Source organism: Chiroxiphia lanceolata, chromosome 1 (genome assembly GCF_009829145.1).
Source record: "Chiroxiphia lanceolata isolate bChiLan1 chromosome 1, bChiLan1.pri, whole genome shotgun sequence".
Classification (NCBI taxonomy): Eukaryota; Metazoa; Chordata; class Aves; order Passeriformes; family Pipridae; genus Chiroxiphia; species Chiroxiphia lanceolata.
In genome coordinates this window covers 42,277,371-42,301,505 of record NC_045637.1, presented here as the reverse complement: position 1 = coordinate 42,301,505, position 24,135 = coordinate 42,277,371, and the positions used below count along the sequence as shown (strand labels likewise).

Genomic DNA, 24,135 nt, shown 5'->3' with positions numbered 1-24,135 from the left:
GGTGTCAAGTTTATACCGTTAATTCCAACATTGTGACAATATATAATAACAAAACCACATACAATTTTACTTATTATGGAGCATCTGGTTTTGTTATAGCTTGACATATACATTTCACTTGTTGTAAATTATGGGTTTCCTATTCTACTCATGCCACTGTCTTCATCATTATACCTCTGTTGAATAAGTTCTTTCCTGATTTTTCTTTTAACTGTAGTGCTGGAGTAATTTTCTGAGCATGCGTGTGCATGCCTTTTTCTTTGAGGAAAGATAATGTCCCTGAATAATAATTAGAACTTCACTAGAGTAATAAGAGAAAACATTGTGGAAAAAAATTAGTATTTTTTTAATTGATTCCAGTAATTTTTGGTGTCATAAGGATGATTCTTCCTTTTTATATTGCTTTTATTGTTGAAACTTACAGAAACTGACACATGTTGGTATCTTGAAAATATAGAATACGATGATTTGCATTTATTAGCTCATAACATCATAGAATCTTGGAATGCCAGGTTCTAAGAGTACCTCAAAGATCATCTGGTCCAGCCTTTCTTGGCAAAGGAATAGTCTGGACAACATGGCCCAGAACCTTGTTCAGCTGAACCTTAAAAGTGTCTGAATTCAGGGAATTCACCACTTCCCTGGAGAGGTTATTCCAGTGACTGTTTGTTCTCATTGTGAAAAATTTTCCTTGTGTTTTTAATTGGAATCTCCCCAGGAGTATCTTGTACCCATTACCCCTGTCTTTCTCCTGTGACTCCTTGTAAAAAGGGAATCTCCCATCTTCTTTTTAGTCACCCTTTAAACACTGTATCATGGTGATAAGGCCTCCCCAAGCCTTCTTTTTTCAAGACTGAACAAACCCAGTTCTTTTAGCTTTTCCTCATATGGCAGGCTTCCCAGTCTTTTGATCATCTTTGTGGCCCTTCTGTGGACCCTCTTTGAATCGTTTGAACTACAACAAAAATCTCTACTTTTGACTAAACAATCTCCTTTACTGCTGAAATTAAATTAGGCAGGGAGTTTTTGCACTTTCAGTGAAAGATCTTAAAAATGTTTCTTGAACTTTATATACTATGTGACATCTCTCATACAAAAATATGTAATTTTAAATGGATTTGAAATTTGTTTTTAACTTTTTTTTTGTTGAAAAATGATTTTCAAGTGTTACGTTTAGGGTGGTAAAATGCAATGGAATCCATAGTTGTCTCATAGGCAAATCTTAAATGCATACTAAAAGAAAGAGTAATCTTTCAATTTACTTGTAATATCATCAGTACCTGTCTTTACCATTCTTAATGCAAATAAATTGTCAATTTATGAGAGGTTGGAGAAAATTCTGTTGATTTTTAACTCTTATAACCTCCTCCTATTAAAGGATTATGAGGTCATATCCAAAGCAAGAAAAAAATACCATCTATTGCTACTGTGTCCCTTTAACAATATTGTAAAAATTTAAATAGTCCTCAGATGTAGTTCAGTATGTAGCACATTTAAAGAAGAGGGAATAGGAAAAAAAAGTCTAAGCTTGAAAATTAATTGGCTTGTGCAAAAAATTGTACCCTACCCTTTTTTATCCCTTTACATCTCCTACTCCTTGGCCTGCCTTTCAGCCATGGTCCCACAGCTACACAGCTCTTTATACTTGCATATTGATCAGTATTTGATCATTTCTTTACAGAAATGCCAGAAGATACTGAGAAAACCCATATTTACGAGAACTTTTGCATACTGTTTTATAATGAATTCTTAGTTATGAGGTGAAATTGGAGATAAATAACTGTATTCTTTAGAAGGGAATGAAATTCAAAACTTTTCAAGCTAATGGCTCAGCAGCATGTTAAGAGAAAGAAGGTTAAGGAGACTCCAGTCTTTCCTATTCATGGCAGTGTAGAAGCTTTATTGTAAAAGAATTTCTCATTGAAAACCAGCTCAGAGTATAAATGAATACAGTGCTAGAGTGAGTCTGTGATTAATCTGAATGCAGAGTACACTGAGACCCATTCTGCATAAGGAAGAGGGACCAGATGTATTTTACAAAATATGAGGACATGACCTTTAAATATACAAGCATTACAAAGTAATTTTGTAGTGTTTCAAGTGAAATTTAAAATAATCAGTTATATAGATGAATGGGAAGCTTTCAGCAGAAACAGGTACTGAAAAACTCTATCTTTTTTATCCTATCTCACAGTGACATAATATATTTCTCTTTTTTGTGTGTGTGTCACATTTAGCAATTGTGTTAGTACCTAGTTCATTATCATGTGAACCTAATGTCTCAACAGCTTTTTATATTATGTCAACCAAATTATTTAAGTAATGTAATATCAGTTGATTTTTTTAGCTTACAAGCAGTTTGTTACCTGGTGCTGTCAGCCAAATTGTCTCATAAATATTGCTGTTCTTCCTGAGAGTTCCAAAAGAATAAAAGTGTGTAATTCTTTTAGACAGAATAAGTGAAATGTGACACAATATAATAAAGACTAGGTGTCTCTATAATTTTATTTTTAATCCACTCAGACTAAAGTAAACAAATGGGTTGATGGTGGGGTGGAAGAAGATATAATACCTATAAAGACTACAAAAAACCTCTTTAGATTCATTGCTTCAGGTAAAGGTATTTGTCTATAGCACTGGCAACTGGCCACTTTATTGAAGTTTGCCAGCAGGAATTCATTTAGGCTGGTATGCTATGGTGTAAGTATTAAATGTGTTTTAAAAATCACTGTCTACATTTCTATGGGGCATTAGGTTCTATCAAGAGGGGTAATTGTCTCATATGTTATATATAATTGTATATAATATAATTGTACGAAATTCCTCATGTCTTCTGCCATTTAGCTACCCCTTTTGTCATATTAAATGCCAGAGTGTGAACTGCAAACGTTATCATCTGTACCAAAGTGAGGAGTGCTGAAATAATGCAAACTTGGCAAACTGTGAACTCTTCACGGGCAAGGTCAGAAGCCTGCTGATAGACTGAGAGCATAGGAACAAAGTAAGTTTAGCTGCACTCTTCAACAACCTGCCTCATTCTGTTTCAGCCCAGAGTGAAAAGACCAGGTTGGAAACAGGGACCTAAAAGGCAAGGAACCATGTGACTGAGTAAAGAAGCAGGTCAAAAGATGTGAATAGGACTTTTAGGAGGAAGGAATAAAAGGAGAGTAATGAGCTTCAACAAATAGATCATATACAGAGCAAACCAATGATGAAAATATAAGTTCTGTTATGAGGTATTTTTCTTCCACCACCTACTAATGGTTCAAGTAGAAACTTTAGATGGGAACCACAGCTAGAGGTGTCTCAATCCAAATCTTAAACTGAATTTTTAGGAGTCACGGTTTGCAGTTCACTCCCAAAGAAGGCTGAGGAGGAAGGAAGATATCTCAGCTGGAGCATACCTGCTAGTTAAATCTCTTAAGAAGTTGGTAGAGATATTACGTGAGAAAGCTTTGAGACACAGTGAAATCTGGAATCATGGGATGTGGAGAAGATATTTGGCAACAAGCCAGAAAGATCCACAGTAGACCCTACTGTGAATGAGGAAAACCTAGCTAACATGACACTTCTACTTACAGGTCTTCTTCATAGGGAAATGGTCCCTTCTCAGGCAGTGATACATTACAATGCTGCCTGCAGAAGCTGAGGTTTCAAGCCTAATGACAGAGTGGATTAAATATAAAATGAAGGCCTGGCAGGCGGGAAAAGCTGTGAGATTAATGATGATCCTTCCCTTGAGGAAGAGATGTATTGGTCATGAGTGACTCATTCCTGTGTGTGATGAAAACATCAGTCTAGTATTGACCTAATACTGTGGGAAGTCTTCTGTCTCCCAGGAGCTTAAATCTGAGGGATATTGCCAAAGCCATCTAGTCAAATGACAGTTGGCTGGGACTGCTCATTCATGCAGGCATGACTGATTTCAGTGTCACTCTAAGCAGATAAAAAGTGACCATTAGACTCTTAGAGGAAGGCTAAAGGGGTCAGAGCTGTTGTAATGTGCTAGTAAGTCCTCCTGGTCATTCAGGAAGAATGTGTCCTACAGTGCTCATATGCAGAAGTAGTGTCACTAAAGAGGGCTTTGCCTTCTTTGACAATAGCATGAACTTGCAAGTAAATACAGGGTGAAATGGAACTGGCTTAGCCTGAAGCAAAGAATAGTGTTTCAACTTTAGAAAAGCTACACAAAGGGCGGGCAGTTTCTTCTTTGTTTCTGTGATGGATTACATGAGAAGTAATGGGATTAAAATGCAACTGGAAAGAGTCTGGTTTGATAAAAGGAGAACTTCCAATGCTAAGAGCTGTATTTGCTAATAGATTGACTCATAAGGCATTAAGAGTGTCATCATGTCGGGACTATACAAATGGGTTGGACAACAAGCTTTGTTCTATTGATTTCAGCCATATGTTTCTGTTCTGTTGTATTATCATAAAATGAACAAATTCATATCAGTGTTTGCAACTCAATTCAGAAATACTACAACCATGGCTAACATTAGATTAAAGTTTTTACCCTGTTCCTTTGGCATTCTGTGAAAACTTCTGAAAGTAAATACTATATACTAGTTATTATATTGTCTAAATTTTATGTTGTAATGAACTTGTAAGTGAAAAGTAAAATTGAAATTGGACTTATCTGCATTATTTAATTTTCTTGAGAAATCAGACAGTATGAAATCTGAAGTTTTAAACCAGGAGAGACATTTAGATCAATTTTTAACAATTTAATGGTCTTGTTTCTACTGGAAGAATAACATGGTGTTCCTTATTCTGCAGTAATAGCTTGGGAAGAGAAGGCCTAGTGGCTGCAGATCTGCTAATCAGACATCTAATTATAATTTAAAAAATATCTAGGAAAATATGGAAGTTGTATTTCAGATGGAAGTCCTTGCTATCTTGACAGAAAGACTGGATAGTTAGTTGCTACTTACAGTAGGAGGGAATCTATGGATATGTTTTTTAACAAGAAGCAAAATGGATTTGAATACCTATGTTGTAGTATTCAGACGGATTTCCATTGTAAACTGTTTATCTTTGGTGGATAGTAAAGTTGTTTAAATTGCAAATGAAAAGATACTCAAGAGGAATATATATCACTGTTTTGTGAGTAGATGTTTTACTTATTATTACCTACACCAGCTTTTTTACTCTTAGTGTGACTGATACTTCAGTAATCATACTTCAGTGAACAACCACTATTATGATATAAACCACAATTATCCAGTTGCATTTCATTAACTGAAGCAATGATTACAGTATCTCCTTCTGGGTCAGGTTTTTGTTGTTGTTGTTGTTTGGGGGGGTTTTTTTGTTTTGTTTTTTGTGTTTGTTTGTTTGCGTTTTGCTTTGGGTTTTTTTTCATATCTTTTAAATTCTTATTGTTCATAGTCCTTCTAACACATCTTCAGTAGAGAGACGTATGTTTCTTACTTTTAGATGGGACCATAATAGCTTTTTCAGGTACTGGCTTTAATTCATTTTCATTGTCTCTAATAATATGCATGTTGCTGTTGGTATTTTATTTATCGAGATTCACTGTTTTAAAACTATATTGTTTGTGGCACATTTATCTTTTTTAAAGAGGTACAATAGCAATATTGTCATTAAGGTAGCATCCAAATTTAGGAATGGATGTTAAATATTGCAGGATTAAATGAAGTCATTCATCCCATTCCAGGCCCCGTTTCTCTCTTCAGAAAGGATATTGAGGTGCTGGAGCGGGTCCAGAGAAGAGCAACAAGGCTGGTGAAGGGACTGGAGCATAAGTCCTATGGGGAGAGACTGAGGGAGCTGGGGTTGTTTAGCCTGGAGAAGAGGAAGCTCAGAGGTGACCTCATCACCGTCTATAACTACCTGAAGGGAAGTTCTAGCCAGGTGGGGGTTGGTCTCTTCTCTCAGGCACTCAGCAATAGGACAAGGGGGCACGGGCTTAAGCTCCGCCAGGGGAAATTTAAGTTGGATATCAGGAGAAAATTCTTTATAGAGAGAGTAATCAGGCATTGGAATGGGCTACCCAGAGAGGTGGTGAATTCACCATCCCTGGAGATTTTTAAACGCAGATTGGACGTGGCACTGAGTGCCATGATCTAGTAAATGGACTGGATTTGGACCAAGGGTTGGACTCAATGATCTCGGAGGTCTTTTCCAACCCAATCGATTCTATGATTCTATGATTCTATGATCTGTTAAGCAAAAAAAACACAACACTTTTTTTTTTTTTTTTAATTTGAGTAAAATCAATTGCAGTTCTATTATGGGAACATCACAGTTGTGTGAAGACTAAGTTTTGTGCTTTTGTCCTGAGGGCTCCCGCTATACTTTCATGTAATAGTCACAAATCTGGTATTTCTTTCTGATATCCATCCGTCACTGCTCTGTTCATAGTGTTCAATGCATCACTGAATCCTTTTTAATAAGAAAGGAAAGTTTTGATAGTCTGCAGGTTTGTGATCATAGTTCAGATTTGTGCTTTGATAGTGCTTGTATGTGCCATAAATTGATAATAACTCTCAATATCCCAATATTTTCTTTCCGTACATCGGTTCAAAACCTCTGTTAGGAATGATTTGTATTCATCTGCTTCCATTTTTGGGGGACCATTCCTGAGTTTTACTAGACATATTTTGTTATCTCCAAAAGTATTTATCAAATACTTGTATTGAAACTCAACAAAAAATGGAAGCTCTCTGTGTACTTTGTACAACTGGCTAATAAAAAGTCAGTAGAATTTAAAAGGAAGCTGGTAGAATTATAGGATTGCTTTCCAGATGGGACCCCAAGATTATCCTAGGCCTCTTTTCCTCTACTTATATGTAGGATTCAAAGGAAACATGTAGATTAAGATGATCCATGAGAATGTTAAGTGCTAATACTGAACCAGAATAAAGATCTATCTAGTTATCTGTCTGGTGATAGCAAAAGAATAGTTATATTTCCCTTTGTCTTTCCAGCCATCTGCTATGTTGGGACTTCTTCAGCAGATTATGGACTTCCTGAATTATGTCTACTGTGTCTTAATTGTCTATAAACTTCAAAAATATTTGATCTCTTTCTGTAATTTTTTGACTCCTAAGAGAGATTTTATAATGTTAATTATATAAGCTGAAACATATCATCTTGGATCTCACTTTTGTTCCCATCTAGAAACCATGGTGAGAATGATTCAGCCTGCAGGTATCTACAGGAACAGATTCTAAAGCAGAGGTCATGCTTGTGCTTATGCATTATTCAGTGTTGAATCAAGCCTCTCCTCTATATAAATGTTCACATATTCTGGTTTTTTCCTCTTTCTTTCTTCAAGGAACTTGTTGCTGAGTTCCTTCGGCCTGACTTTATTTGCAATGCAGTGTGTCTAGTCTTGAGAAAAATCCAAGTTAGATGTGAAAATACTAGAAATTATGAAAGTATGCCAAACTTTCTATCCTTTGAATGATTTATTTGGTAAAATATGATCAACACACATCACACAATGGCATCATCCCTGGTGGGTCAGGAAGCAGACATGAATATCACATTAAATACTTCCTATGCTCCCGTATTTTCCAGAGCACATTGACTGATCACTTTGCATATGCTAGCTTACATGCGTTTTTAGCCTAAACTGTAAAACATACTACAGCTTGTAAAATCTGCATCAAGAACTCCTATGTTTAGTCTATAGGAAGTTATACATATATTGGAATGCATTCACCAATATATGATGCTTTTTGTGTGAACTGTTGCATGCTTCTTCTCTGATTCCCTGTTTCTTTCAATGCACACATACTGTTGGGTAATAGCATTTCAAGACTTTATCATGACTTATTGCATCGAGCAAACACAGGCCTAGCAAGGAGAGAAAATAAGACTAGCTAACTAGTAATTTCCAGTGTTAGTTTTGTACTCTTTCTTAGTCATTAACATAAGATTATCACAGCATGGATTTATGCTTTCTTCCAAATTGCTCCAAATTGTAATGATCCTGCTTCCTGTTTGTGATCACTTAACATCCCAATGGCACAAACTCTATTCTTGTTTTAATGCATGAGATGAAGAACTAGCTAATGAATTTACATTCTTGTCAAGTTATTACATTTTAATTAGCTTTAATGAATGTAAATCAGCAATTGTGTAATGCAAACAATTCATGAAGAAGGCTGCAGAGTCTAAATTGTTTGGGGAAGTCCATCTATATTTGGCTGGCAGAAATTAAAATAATAAAGGGTTCTTTTTTTAAGTGAAAAATTTCTGAGACCTGCAAAGTTACATGATATATACAGACTGCAAGAAAATGATAGATCAAATCATATGTGAAAATGTGGAAGAATCTTGTTTACTGCCTAAGTCAGCAAAATAATGAACAGAAGCTGGTGCCCACTCATTCCATATTTTGCCCTTCAGTCTTGGCTGTTCCTATAGGTACTCCAAGGGAATGGTCTCTGTCAGGAACTCTGTCCTAACAACTAACACCTACTATATTGTTTCTTGCAGACAACCGGCTGTGATACCTGAGACTCACATGGTCATTAATCATCTTTTCCATTATCATATTAGAACTGTGAGTCTCATTTACAATACAGTTTATCAGGAAATAGGGTTGAAGTAAGCAAGGTATACATAGAGTTTTCAAATATCTGATTGCTTCTATTTAAGTTTTTTAAGATTGGAAAACCCTGGAATAAGTGCTCTTATCCCTTGATCTTACTACTCTTAAGTGTCCGTAGTGCTCATTGAAAGGCACATTTCCTCATCATCTCATGAGAATCCTGTGATTACATTGGAATAGCAAATTTCATTAATATAGGCAAAAAAGGTCAAACAAACCCCCAATAAATAGTAGTTTTCAAATTACACTTTAAAATCCTCCTATGGAAACTGAAAATAGTTATTGCAGTGCTATTTGCTCAAAGGTCTGATATAGTATCTCTCAGAGGAATGAACAATTCAGTTCTGCTTTAACCAAATGTGGAAGTTTAAAATCCAGCTTTTATGAGCTTAATCAGCTTCATTCCAGCAGAGGGCAACAGTAATAGGCTACAATTCACGCAGAAAGATAATAGTGTGGAACACTATTCTTCTGCATTCCTGCTTCTCTGTCATAAAGGCTTTTAAATAAAAAAAATTAAAAAACCTAAACATTTGCAATTGCTGTGCTCACTGGAAGCCAAAGCCTGCTCATTTGAATACCTGCTGAGAAGGGATGTTTTCATTTATTTCTTCTGCAGAACAAGTACAGCCATCACTGTGAAAACTGTCCATCTGTGATTGCAACATCTAGTACACAAACATTACTGAATTTGGCCATGGTCCTCTCTATGTTCCACTTCTTGTCATCTCCCTGACCAGTATTCTAATTTTTCATGTCTATGATGTCCAAACATATTGTCCAGCTGAATTTTTGGAACATATATAGTCAAATCTATTTGTACTGTCAACAATCAGTTATGCTTCAAACCAATCCTCTGTGATATCTTTCACTAAAATATATGTTTCCCATCTCTGGAAGTGTTGGATGGAGCTCTGAACAACCTGGTCTAGTGAAAGGTGTCCCTGCCCATAGTAGGAGACTTAGACCTAGATGATCTTTACTGTCTCTTCCAATTCTATGAACAATTCTATGATTCTATGATTTCATTATTGGTATTGTATCAACACCACTTGCCTATTTGGTAGTCAGATTCAAGATACTGCAGAGACCTTATTTTTGACACCTTCTTCCTTTTTCCATGTTGAGGTGATCACCAGATCCAAATTACTTTCTCTATGGTATTTTTAGGGGTTTTTTTCCCTAATTTGCATTCATGGAAGTTGAACCAGAATAGAATATCACCCCTCAGCACCTGTTTTTTTAGCAGGAAGTGGAAGCAGATAGTTCTTGCAGCTTACATAATGCTTCCTCTATCTTTGCTTCAGAACAGAATTTCTTTTCTAGCTTCTTCTTTTGTCTCCTTTTGTGCCATTCCTGATTTTTAATTACTCTGGAGAAACACATCTAAACGCATATTTCTTAAGAATATTAAGAATATTCTCAGAGTGCCTGTTATTTTTTTTAATTATTTTTTTTAGTATGGCATCAGCCAGTGTATTTTATTTAAAAATATTGCCTGTATATATGTTTGAAGTGTATTCTACTCATGTCCTCTGATGAAAAGCATATTATTCATACACATGAGTTAACTGAAGAAACATTTCTCTTTTAGATAATCCATCAAGTAAGAGAAGATTTTTTTTTCTCTTTTAATTTATGAAAAATGTTTACATTTAGGTTTTAATTCTTAAGGATTATAGATCTGCATCTTGTAGATTAAATTCTACTCAATGTTCATTGTAACATTCTGAGAAGAACACTGTTGGCTAATGTTTTTCTTTCTGTGTGTTGCCTAACTGTAAAACTTTTTTTTCCTGTAATGTCCAATATTTAAGCATGTGAATTACAAACATTTAAGTGGTCCTAAAACTAATTGCACTTAACAATTCTCAGCTCTGGGTAGACTTAAACAACTATACTGGAGTTTGCAAACTATAACAGAATGAACAATAATACGTTTCAGGAAATCGTCGCCATATTACCTGAAAGATAAAGATAGTTGTTTGAATTAATCAAAGTAACAACAATTAAGACAACTATGTAATGTTGGTGCCTAGATCGTACTTTAGAAAATTAGCTGGAAATTTTTGAATGAGAAAATGATGTTCCAATTACGCATCTGCATTTCATGGGAACACTAAAAGTACACAAGGCTCCTAATGTACTTTATATCTGTTTAAAAGAATTAGTCTCTATGTGTGAAGTAAACAAAAATACTCCTGAATTATTTAATATGTAACTGTAATTTGCTACTTAATAGATGTTTTCAGTAGTTTGTTTAGAATAGTAAAATCTCTTGGCAGTGTTCTTTCATAACTTAAAATTTTCAGGGTATTTGTCTTTGCTTAAACTAGATGAAAATAAACAGTTTTGACAAGAATTTTAATAGTTTCTACTAACACAAACAGGGATTTATCACACTGGAGTAGTTAATGTTTGATTTAGGAATAAATCCCAAAAGCCTTCAAATAAGTTTTTTCTATTAAAAAAGGGGGGTTCATCTGCCTTTTCTTTTACAAATTCATGTAAGATAGTTGTTATCTTATAAATTAATTTTATACTATTTCTTTGGCCACTGAATGTCTTAGCTCCTCTAGTGCTTCCCCTTAACTAACACTGAAGAAAGGAGGAAGCTGACGCTGATGTAAATGCAAGAAGGAAGGATGGAAATATACTTCTGACACTTTTGATTCAGGATACATTTGAAAAACAACTGCAATTGCTTGCCAGGATGTTCTTGACAGTGAGAATTATCCTTTGATAGCAAAACTGTGGGATGTCAGTGGCAGACTCGCTCAGTATTTGCATGAGAAATGCGAAGAACTTACCACTGCAGCAAACACAGAGTGGTTTTGAAGTCTGCAAAACACAGTGCCACTCACATCTCTGCATATAGTTGCTTGGGGATGATATTCTAAACACTGGAGGAAATTCAATGATGATTCTTCTTTTCTTCTAAAAAGATGTTGCACCTTGGTTGAAGCAGTGTAAATGTTTTACTGTGATTTTTGGATTATTCAGGTATATTCTATATAGATTCCTATTTGGTAATGTCTTTAAATATGTGTTCTAGTCATTTACCCATAACTAAAAAAACAAAATTTGTTAAAAATTAAGAGAGCAAAAACGAATTCTAGATATTAAGCATCTGCCGCGAATACACACTGTAGATTTACTAGGTTTGGTCAAAAGCTTTCAGGGTTTATGCATAAATTAAAGAAGAACACATTTGTTTTAGTAATGGTGGAAGTGGGTATGTTCCACACATAATTTTCTTTGTATTGGACACTTTTCTGTCAGAAAGCTGGCAATGTTTATTTAGAGGGAGTCCATGAACTGCAGAGCTAAATACAAACTTCTCATGAATCAGGTATCTCAGAGTGGTTTTCTCTTTACTTTTTACTTGGGGCTGTTGTTGAATGTTGAACGTTTAAGAAGAATTACTTGAACAATTATTGCAACTGATTCTGCATACTTGATTTTGCACATAGGATAAAACGGTAGAGTAAGGGATGTTTGCAAGGCTGTTCCAGCCCAAATTTTCATCATTCTTTAAGGAAAAAAAATTGCTTAAATCTTGGTGACTTCAGTGGTTGGCAGTAAGTTGCTGTGAATTACTTTTATTTACAGTTAAATATTCCAGTTTATGTTATAGCTTCTAATCTGAGAAAAAATAAAAAGACATATTGTTATAGAATTCAAATAATTTTGCATGTATTTGCCTCTCCTGTAGAATCCAGCAATTTTTTTGCATGTAGTCTCCTCTCATGTGTTCTGAGCATCAGACTGAACCACCAAATAACCCCAGAAATGTCCCATTATTCACATGAGCTTGTAAAAAATTTCAGTCCCTTTACTGCAGGAGATTTTATTTTCTTTTTTACATGCATAATTTGGAAGGGAGTGTCTGATATATCCAATGTTTTGGTTTTGGTTTTTCTACTAGTGACTGAGTATTAATCTATTTCTTTATTCATTTTTATAGATTAAAAAAATCAACAGGAATTTTCCCGTAAACCAGCAGGTAAGAAAAAGAAAGGTTGGGGTTGTTTGAGTTATAATTCTAATTCTCATTTGAACTATATTTAATTGTGTGGTATCTGTGCATTATTCTAAGAGAAGAATTCTCAGTAGATTTTCTTTAAAGAGCTCCTTACTGTTTTTATATTCTAAAGTCAAAGGGAATACACCTAATCTTTTCAAAACCTATTTAATGAATATATATATATATATATAAATATACATAATTTTCTTCATCTTACCAATTTTACTATAAAAGGAGGAGTGGGATTGTTATGCTTTACAGAATTAGACAGAATCCATCAAGGTTCCAAAATTCTAAAAATGTATGGGGTTTCGGTGGGGTTTTTTTTGCCTTGAATAGGGATCGTTTCTTGTACAATGCCTCATGAACACAACTGCTGCTATTCTCCACAGCCGTGTATCCGGGGATTGGATCTATGGGATGGAGGGATAGATCTTTTTGTTTTGAGAAATCTGTTCTTCCCACAGTTTCTTTTAAGGAAGCAAACCTACAGGCAGCTTGAAGTTCAAGGCTGAAATTGTGAGGTTCTAGTTGCTAGAGACCATAGTAAGAATGGACAACAGCCACACCTCCTCAAAAGGATCAACATATCATTTAGAAAACTATGTAAATAAAATATGAGTAAAAATATTCAAGGTAAAGCTGAGTACACTGTAAAGTTAATTAAGTATGCGTGTGTTGTGTATCACAACTATTATATAATGGTGATTTCATTTTAAGGTGATAAGGAGAAACAGAGAAATCTGATTCATAAGAAGGAAAAAATTACTTCCTTGCAGAAGGAGAGAAATTTGCATAGGACTGAGCTGTAAACCTACCTTCAGGAAGACAGAGGAAGAAAAGTGCTTTCACCTCCCTTACACCATATCTTCAGTTAGTCAACATATTTCTCAGTATCCTGTCTCTGGTCCAACTTTATTACTATGGAATTGTTCTGAGTGTAACTCACAAGGGAGGTAGATAGTACTATTTTGTTTTCTGTTTTCTTAATGAGAAGGTCCACAAATCATAATATTTAGTCACAATAACAATAATACAAATACTATTAATAATAACAATATGGGTGAATATAAACAAAGCTACAATAATTGAAGATAACACTTGCATTTGGGCATTTTCAGAATAGTTCCTATAACATCAGTTGCTGACAGTGGCAAAGAAATGCTCCTATCTCAAAAAAAGGAAGAAAACAATGGCTAGTTAACAAAAAGCCATTAACTAGCTCCATTTTCACTCTTACCCTGAACTTACCTCTTTGCTTTTATTACTGTAAAAAAAAAAAAAAAAGACAACAAAAATATGAACAACAGTTATAATGTCCCAGCAGTCTAACATATAATTCAGGGATCTTTGCTGTTTTGGACCCCTTGGCATGTGGGGTCAGTAAGGCATTTTCCTCTTCATTAGAATTCCAGTGGAAAGCAAAAGTAACTTTTGTAGCTTGAATAGCTTGTTGACCATATTATCTGTTAGGGTAGCCTGCAATATAATTCATTCTTTTCTAATCAGCACCAATGATTATATTCCGAAAGAATTACCATAGAGCATTTCAAGAAACTCAGCCAAAAGATCAAACTGAAAAGAGAGAGGCTGATTTTGATGTACAGTGAGACTGGTAAGGTCTTGATGCCCATCAAATACTGGAGAAGAAAAAGGTTTATTGATCTTTAGGGAACATTAAATTCAAAACCAGACTCCCTTTTGGGCATATTTTATGTAAAGAGGGTTGCAGTTTTTATCATAGAAGGAGCTAGGAAATATCACCTGATTTAAGTTAAATAGTGTTTCTGAGTAGAGTCAGAAAAGGTTACACAAATGTAAGGTTAATTTCTGTCTTCTGATGTGCAGCAAACATTAATATGGTATGCAGGGAAGGAACAAGACTTTTTACTTATATCAAGACATCTTTATTTATCTAAAAGTTAAATTATCATCTTGAATACATTTATCATCTTGATTTTTTTTAATAAAATACATTTTTGTCTAAGAGGTTGAATGGCTAGTTTTAACTTCTTTCTGCAAACATATCAGGAGCTGTTTTCATTCTCTTCTGCTTTAAAAAAAAGTGTGCATATTCAGTTTCACTTAACAAATACCCATTTTTTTTTTAATGAGCACTAACAAGGTAATTCAAGATTATTTTCACTTATAATTTTTTTATGTGTAAGGCTTGATATGCACACAGGTAACGCCAGACACCAGGCTGTGGCTAAAGTTGAGAACTCTGCAATGTAGCTGGCAGAGAAGGCAAAGGCAGAAACCTGGTTTTCTGCTTTTATAACAACACCTTTCACATGCGCAATAAAACCCCAGGCTGAGTTCTCCCCCTGTGCTTTATGGCCTACCTGGCTGCCCTGAGGGGGCCTCCAGGTGTGTCTGTGAGAATTTTATCACTTGTAGTAAGGGAGTTACCTCTACAGACATATGAAGAGAACATACACAGCAACCTGAATGAGAATAAATTCCTTCCCATGTAAAACCTTTTCCCTGGCAAAAGTTTCCTTGAACAGTTGATAAGCTCCCCCTCCTAACTATTTTTTCCAAAGGTCTTCTGCTCCTAGAATATACCTATGTGCATTTTAATTATTAGGTAGAGGGGAAGGCAGTTATCAAACTAGAGTCAAGGAACCAACCCAGTTAAGACTCCTTCATGAAAATATTATTGATATGGAGAAGAGAATAGGGGCACAGACAGAGCCATTAGAATTACAATGAGGGGAAAAAAATGCCTGCATAGGTGTGGAAGATACTGTAACTCTAATAGTGTTATTCAAATGTCTCAATGTTGTAATAAGTAAAAAAGATAAAAGAAAAAAGTAAATAGAAATGACTTGTTGACTGCACATAATATGGTGGCTTTCCTTTAAGGCAGTAATTGTGAAAGCAGGTTTGTCTGGAAAATTATTAAAAAGATAAGATACATTCACTGAAATTAAAAGATCAGAGATGATGGGTATTGATAAGAAAGTGGCAATTATTTGGACAGCATGAAGCAATAAGAAGTTCTGAGAAAGATGTTAATAAATTTAATAGTGGTTGAAAGATGATTCAAAAAACGCTGGAAGAGGACCACACAGACAAAATATTGTTGAAGAAGACTGTGGGAGAAGAGGGAAATAAAGTTTCCCCTCTCTGAGCTGACAGTAATGAAAAGAACACTTGAACGTGGTAAAATTAGAGTATTGGTTGTGTTTTCTATATTGGTACTATACACATGGGCTATATATAGTAACATCTAAGAGGATACCAGCAAGTAGTTGAGAAAAAATAATTAAATAATTTGCTACTCAAAATATAATGCACACTTTAAATATTCACTGAAAAGAATATAGTGTCCTAGACAAAATTTCCATAACTTCAGAGAAAAAATTATACAGACCTCAGAGCAGAGAGGCACAAAGAATGGAATATTTTAAGGCTTCAGCCAGAGGCTTCTCTATTTGATCATCCAAGATGGGAGCGTAAACACAGGCATATTCTTTTTTCTTGGAACTGATCAGTTCTGTTCAGCTCTTACACTGATTACTGCAAATGTCAGCTCCTGCGAGAGCCATCATTAGGCAGGTGATTCAGAAAGGTATCATCGACTCCCTGCTAACACTTTCCAAATGATAGGAAAACGCACCCTACCTCAGTAAACTGTAGTGGTGTAATGAGGACAAGCGCTGCCCATTCCTTTGCAATTCCCAGTCTTTATATTAGCCACCATGAGTTTGCGAATGTGCTGGTCTTGGCTGAAAGTTGACTTGACACCATCTAGAGAAATCATCATTAGATAGTCCTTGTAAAATCTTCTGATCCTTCTCAGGGTGGGAAACCAAATGTATTGCCTCCAACTACCAGAGACTGTACTACATATTATAACTCTCATTTGCTGTTTGGGATTCATTGGGATTTGGCTTTTACTGGTTGTCATGCCAGGAGGATGAATTGGTTACCTATTGGATTAGGTACACAGTGGAATTCACGGTTTAGATCTAAATCTTAGTATGGCTTTCAGTTAATCTCCCACTGTCCCTACATCTACTAGTACAATGTTCATAAGTTGCAGTCAAGGAAGTCATAACCCTCTGATTTCAGTTTTAGCTTATTTCACAAGAAGCTAGTGGTACAAAGGAGATTCATTACCTGACAAACTCAGAGAGTTGATTTTTCATTTTATTGGATTATGGCTATGTTCACATACATGTTCACAAATGTAATAAATAACTTGCTTCTCTACTACATGGAAAAAAGTCAAATCTCAAAGTTTCACATGAACAGAGATTTTATTCCTCATGCTGTATGTCTCATCTCTATTAAGACGAATTCAAAGGCTACCACCTTTCATCAATGTTAAATTCACAAAAAATATAGTGGGGAAGAATGCTATAATACTTTAAGTTGAACATTATTTCTCTTCTATCTACAGGTAGCATGAGCATTTTTGAAAGATTTGTCTTGTCTTTGCAGAAGATAAGAACTTTTCATTAAATCATTTTAATTTTTAAGAATAATCTTTCCCTCTAAAATTTTCTTACATTTATGGAAAAGAATTGGTAGCTATCCTATTCAAAGTTAACAGTCTATAACAAGAATTATGTGAGAATGAGTTTTTCACCTCCACAACTTGACTCAATTTAAAAACATCATGACATAATGAACTGTCACTCTAAGGCCAAAAACTGGGGTATAATTGTGCATGTCAGATTCCACAGCACTCAGTTGTCATGAATCCCATTGTTTTGCAGAAATTTTACATTCTTGATGATGTTTACAAATATACATGTTTATGCCCATTTACTCTTGCTTTTTATATAATTTAATAAAAAACCCTACATGCAGCTGTACCAGATCAGCTATGTAATATCACCTCATATTCTGGTTTGATAGGCTGTTCTTCAGCTTGACTAAAGTTCTGCAGTTAGAACAATCTCATTTAAAATCAATTCCAAAAATTTGGCTTAGTGAGTTATTTAATAAAACCTAACTTATACGCGCTGTATAAAGGTGAGCACACACAAATGTCATAGTGACTGACTCGCCTGTCAATCAAGCCAGAGTCCTTTGCTGCAGATGTGTTGCATCTCTATTGCATTTAAAAAGTTGAATTCCATTGCTCAGGTGGACTGATCAGGATAACATCTGTATGAAACACAACACGACTTCCTTTTTTTATTATTAATGGCTAAGTAGTAGCCTCCATTGCTATTGTATTGTTTTTAAAGTGCAGTGATTAAACAGTGTTCTACTGAAAGATGACATGTCCTCAAAACAAATCAAGTCTGCTCTAGAAGTACATTAAGAACTGTTTTCATTCCCTCTCCTTAGCAATATTTTGTTTTCTCTTTTTTTTTTTTTCCTGATTTTGCATGACTTGAATTAATTATTTCTCAATATGCTGTTACTGTGGTTCCTCAGAGTAGCCATTCAGCAGCTCTTGACTGACAGTTACTGAACTTTCAGGTCCAGTTATACATCTGCTCTATCACCATCTGCTGTCACAGTAAGGATTTTATCAGGTCTATTTTGAAGGAAAATCTCTAGAATGAAGCTTCTATTGTTAAATGCTTATAGAAACACACAGGGGAAGCTGAGTTCTTGCTGTTAAATTAAGCAGAAGTGCACAATAGGGTGTAAATTGTGTTGGGCTAATTCCCTGCTTTGTATTGTCAGCCATCTATGGCACTTGTCATGGATTATTGCTGCATAACATATACCCTTGAAAGGCTTATGTTGCTTGTAGATACTTTATTGAACTTACTCTAAAATAAACTGAATATATATATATATATATGTTTGTATAGTTAACATGAAATGCTTTTCCCTGAGCAGTTTCTTTCATTGTTTTAGATGCTTCCTGTGGCCAATAAAAGATTTTTCTTCCCTTTACATTTTAGTCCAGAGTAGCTTTTGAACTTCAGGACATAAAAAAGTTTTAGAAGGGCAATAGACACCACAGATTGTTAAAGATTTTAGGCTGAGGAAACCATGTTGACTTCTGAGAGTAAGGTCAGAGAACTTCCTGAAGCTAGTTGATTACCTGATGAGCTAGATAACATTCATGTTGTGAGTCACTTGATGCAGTTATTGGATAGCGATGCTTATGTCCTAGGGCAGCACACCCTATAGCTCATGAAAAGATGGAAGTAATTTGGACACCTGCTGGAAATTTAGATGATACAAAAGAATAATTAGATCAAGTTCTTATTTAAATCTCGAACTATAAGTCTCAAACTGTGTATCAAATAATTTCTGCATGTCCAGATAATTCAATTTTGCCTCAAGTACAGATTTCATCATCATTTACATACTTTTCTCATTTATTTTCTCTTTTTTTTTCCTAGTACTAACTTGTTAGTATAAGAAGTATTAGCTTCCCTCCCCCCTCCCCCCGCGCAATATTAATATCTCTACCTGGAAATTGCTTTCAGTAAGGGTAGTTTTGCCTGGACAAATTTAGTGACCACATCTGTGTTAGCTCTGTGTTCAGATTTTAATCAATACAAGGGTGAATGTACTGTATTCTCCACTCAAGGTTTAAATAGGACAGATGAATGAGGGGATTCTAACTGCCTTGTTTTATTGTAGACCTTTGAAAGTGAGTGAAATAAGCATATATGTCCCACAAGTAGACAGTATGATGCTAAACTGATAAATAAATAAACAAATATTACTTATTTTTGGATTCTGCAAGAAGAGTTTCTAATATTGTATGTTAATGTTCTTAAGGAATAAACCAATAGATAAATGCCGCAGTCCGAAAAGGGGGTGATGGGGCCGTGGCACAGCACGGGCTCGGGAGTGCAGGTAGGGTGCAGGTAGAATGCTTTATTGAAGCGTGCACAGGGTTCTTTATCAGCTCAGACGGGGAAAGGGCCAGAACATAGGATGGGGCATGAGACAAACAAACGGGGGAGCAAATCAGGATAGGGGCACAGGCGAAAAGGGGGAGGAATCGGGGAAGGAAAGGGCAAATGGTAACTGTCTCCTCTCTGCACCTTCTTCAACCTATCAGAGAGGGGAGTGGGGAAGCAGGGAGCAGGCAAATTCGTGGCAAGCCCGGGCATGTCCAGGCTGTGCACTGTGTAGTATGAATACAATGAAACCACATAACAGTAAAGTCCATGTAATAACTGTAAGGCCCATATAATAAAGTCCTGCCAATTGCTGTATGTTTTTCTCCATGCCTGGAACTGTTCCCACCCTGAATCTTGCTCCTTCACAGATAAATAAATAATAAATGTATATTAAAAAATTAATATTTTATGTCTATAAATATTGGGTGACAGTCATGGCTTACATATATTCAACTGGTAAGTGATAGATTGATCTACTGCTTTTGAGATAAAAGTGCTCTTACCAGATCCTTCGTCTTATTTGTACGTTCCTCTTGGGTGTGAAATTGGGCTCTTTTTCGTTCCACAGGTCTTGTGTGTCTTTCTGTATAGTATCATAGCTGCAACAAGAGTGGTATACCTCAACTTTTAGCTTGGTGGTTAGGTTAGATGAAAGATACAGGTTTGACACACTGACTTTGTGGATGCTGTAATTGCTATGTTGCCATAATAAGGGCTTTCCCTTCAGCTGCTACTTTTTGCAGTAATATGATCTTAACCTTAATAAACCTGATCCTGCCTGTGTACATCTGGAGTTGTTCTGAATCAGAACCTCACAGTAGATTTAATCGGAGGAATAATTGCTTCCTGATTTGTCATAACAGTATGATATGTATGCAGTTCTTCCCAGAAGCATAATTCTGTATCTATGATGAGGTCAGAAAGTGAGAAACCATTGAATTTGAATAGCAATCTGAGGCATTGCTTTTATCACATCTCTTTATCCCTGTGTTATGTTTGTATGCATGACATGATTAAATCCCATTTTAAGTCTCTAAACTTATTTGGATCTGATATTTTGCCATTTACCCAAGAAATGGGATATGTAATATAAATAGGACAGTGAAAGGGATGCCAGCAATATAGAAAACAGATTTTCTGCAGGAGTTGGATATTTATGATTTCTGAGACTGGAAACACAAGTAGCAAACATTAAACCAAGAAAGGGCCATTTTTTAAAATTGTTATAGAATGCTTTCCTCTTTTTCATGTATTTTATTTTTGGACAGAATTTTTAGCTGCTATCCAAACAGGCCAACAAAGCATGAGGACAGAAGGCAACTTTCAGCATTCTTGTTTAGAAATAGATGCCTTGAATGATGCATATGTCCTGTACTTCTTTGTTCTCTGACAAGTTCCTGAAAAGCTGTAACAGAGAAAATAAGAAAAGGTGAGAAATAGAGTCACCATATCCACAAAATATATAGGTCATCTTTTTATTTTTTTACAGTTATAATTAGAAAGATTAAGCATGGAGGAAACTTTTCTTTTTCTCTAACTTTACCTTAAATAAGGACTTGTTAATATCCGCAGCTTACCAAATATGACTTTGTTCTGTCTGGCCCCTTTGGGATTTTTATTGGAGGCTGAGGCTAGAAATAAAAACGTTGCAATGCTTTATTGTAATGTCTTTTTTGTTATATCAAATAAGTATAAAACTTCCCAAGAATAACATTAATTTTAGTATATTATGATGAAAGTATTCAGTAAGCCTATACACGCGTTATTCCTTTGGGAATTATGTCATCTAAATAAATTAATTGGAATCAATGAAGCATATACTTTAACTGTGGATTTTCTACTGAAAGGGCACATGGGACTCAAAGGTTTAAGTAAAATATTTTTAATTACAGTTTACTTCAAGAGGAGAGGTCAATAAGCATTCAGTTTTTCTCATTCACTTATTTTACATCTGTGCAGATGATTGGTGCTTCGTATCACATTCTGTGAAAAGGAAAAATATTTAGTCTCTTGAATTTCTAAGAAAAGTGATTAAACAGAATTCTGTGGACCAGAGACAGTCTTTGATCTCTTCTCTTTCATCACAGTAACAGTACATGGTACCAGTGATAGAGTAGCTACCTGAATTTCATAATATAGTTGATGTGCAAAATAGTACAAAGTAATTGACAAATTATGGTTACCTACAAAAGAAGAAGGATAAAACTACGAAGAAGTATTAATCAATGAAAATGTGTGAAAGAAAACTGACAATAAAATTGATGAAAAATGTTAAAAAATGTACGTAATTGCAAATGAAGAAACATCCCCAAGAAATATGTATTATTACGACACATTTTTGTCTTTTCAAAGAGTTGTATTTCTTGGTAAGAAGACACTGTTTAGTAAGAAATATCTCTTATATGTTAAGTATATTAGAGAATATTTGTTTTCAATCTTACTATTTTAGAAAGCAAAACTTATTAAGTCCATGATATGACACAGCAAATAGAGATTTAGCAGCATCAAGTAGAAAAACTGTTCTCAGGAGCAGACAACTTTAAAAAAAATATTTATTTGGTTATTTAATAGGAAACATTTTCCTTTTTGAAATATCTCTCAGCGATGCTGGGTTTAAAACAAAATAAAAAGTTTACCTTTACTTAAGAAGAATGATTCTGGATAATGGTGCAGGTCTGAAGAGGTGAAAGTGTCTGAAGCAGCGCTGTGGCAATGCTGTGTCTGGGAACTTCTGATCAGGGTCCAGACAGACATGTGGCTTCTTTCTCCAGAAAAGGTCTCTATCTGATGGCTCTGGTAGCATGAGAGTGCTCAGTGACCAGAGTTACTCGAACCAACTGGCACACTCAGAATACCCCCAAAGACCGATGGGATCAAGATATAATAGCGTGCAGTTTCTAGCTGCTTTCTTCAAATATACATCCAGAAGTCCTGCTGATTCCCATTATTTTTTTAACAGTCTACTGTTTACAGTGCTTGCTTAGTAAAAGCAATAGTCATTCATCACTCAGGCCTATTGCTCCCACAAGTCCGCCCTGATGGCAGTAGGTGGGATAATAGAGCAACCTCTCCTTCCCCTCCTGCTGAAGTAGGCTGCTGCTCAAAACCAAACCCAGACAGTGGGAAAGAAGGTCTATTATGCAAATAGCATGCAGACCTTTGAGACTAGGCAAAAAAGGCTTTAAAGAAAAAATGCTCTCTTTGAGAGGAGTTACTTCTGGCTAAATATTAATTCTGAGTTTACATCCATCAATTGTTTAATAGTTGGTACTATAGATTACGGTCTGCTCTTCACAGGGCCTTGAATTGTTGCATCAGGATCTCTTCTTCAGTCAGACAGATGTTACCCACAGAGGATTTTTTATGTTATCTTTTCTGTGGTTGAAGGAGCCTGCCTGTCCCTCTGTAGAACACTGTGGATACAGAGACTCAATGTTTTACACTGAAATTTCAGCTTCAATTCAGGACCCAATATTAATTTTATGGGTTACATCCCTCCATTGTTCATAATGTTAGGACACTTTGCATTAAAAAAAATTGCCTGAGTGGAAGAAAGCTCTGAGTCTGCAAAATAAGTATTATTTGATACTTTTTAGAAACTGAACTTCTCCAATGAAACTGCAAAATCCATGGAAATACCAAGATGCTTGAGACGAGTCAACTATTGACATGCATCACTCCACTGTCAAAAAATAGTTAAATGCAACATGAGCTCAATAAATGTTTTGAACTCTACTACTAACTCCCCATTACAGGCTATTGGCATATGACTACCAATAGGACCTCCAGGATAGCCTAGGTTCAATCTAAACACCAGGGAAATTAAAACAGGCTTTATACCAACAAAGCAAAAAAAATCGTCCTGTTAAAAAGTAAGTTATGAAGAGAAGCATGAAAATAATATTATGTAGAACATACTGAATATCATGATCTTCATCTAATCATCCCCTAAAGTTTTGCTTAGCTTCTGAAGGAGGTATTTTGGATGTTGTTTTCCTCTATCTTTTTGTCTTTCAGAATGGGTCTGCATTCTGGCTCTTTTTCTCAACACAGTTGTGTTTGGATACCACGTTTTGAAAACCGATGTTTAAAGTGGTTCCAAAGTAATCCCACTTCTTCTTTCTTAGTAATTATGAAGATTTTTATATACTTTAAGAATGTATAAGATTGCAAGTTAAATATCATTACTTTAGGCCTTTACTAGCAACTAGTCTCATCTGAATTCTCACCTTCTCTTTCCTTTTCAATCTCTATAGAATATCAGGGTCCTTCAAATTTCCCCCCCCCCCCAATTAACAACTGAGAAGGGGTGAGAGGATACATCTGTCATTTCTTAATAGCTGCTTATGAGCAATGTCTTCAGTCTCAAGGGTACCTTACCCGCAAGCAATCCGTACTAAAAATTCTTTTCTAGAGTGTATTTTAAGGATGAAATCTGCAGGGAGAAACTTGATATACTACCCCTCTGAAAATTAGGGTAGATAAAAAATGGATGCATTTAGAAAATCCTGGACAGCTACAAATGGATTATGAAATGTGAACTACTACATTTGGTATGTAGTAGTGTGTGCCACCAAAAAATAATATGGAAATGTAATAAAACCAATGCTGAACCTGTTTTGCTAAGATCAATAACTCAGGGCTACTTTAAAATAGATTCAAAGACAGATATGACCACTTTG

At 35.4% G+C, this 24,135-nt stretch overlaps 1 protein-coding gene across 4 annotated transcripts in view; it reads left to right on the top strand.

Moving 5' to 3' along the window:
• Positions 1-24,135, top strand: part of SNTG1 (syntrophin gamma 1) — a 346,324-nt gene that overhangs the window by 254,486 nt on the left and 67,703 nt on the right. For all 4 annotated transcript variants that reach the window (XM_032701856.1, XM_032701874.1, XM_032701865.1 and 1 more), the window contains one exon: positions 12,555-12,593. In XM_032701856.1, the coding sequence (XP_032557747.1) occupies positions 12,555-12,593 (39 nt within the window). The remainder of the gene's footprint in view (positions 1-12,554; positions 12,594-24,135) is intronic.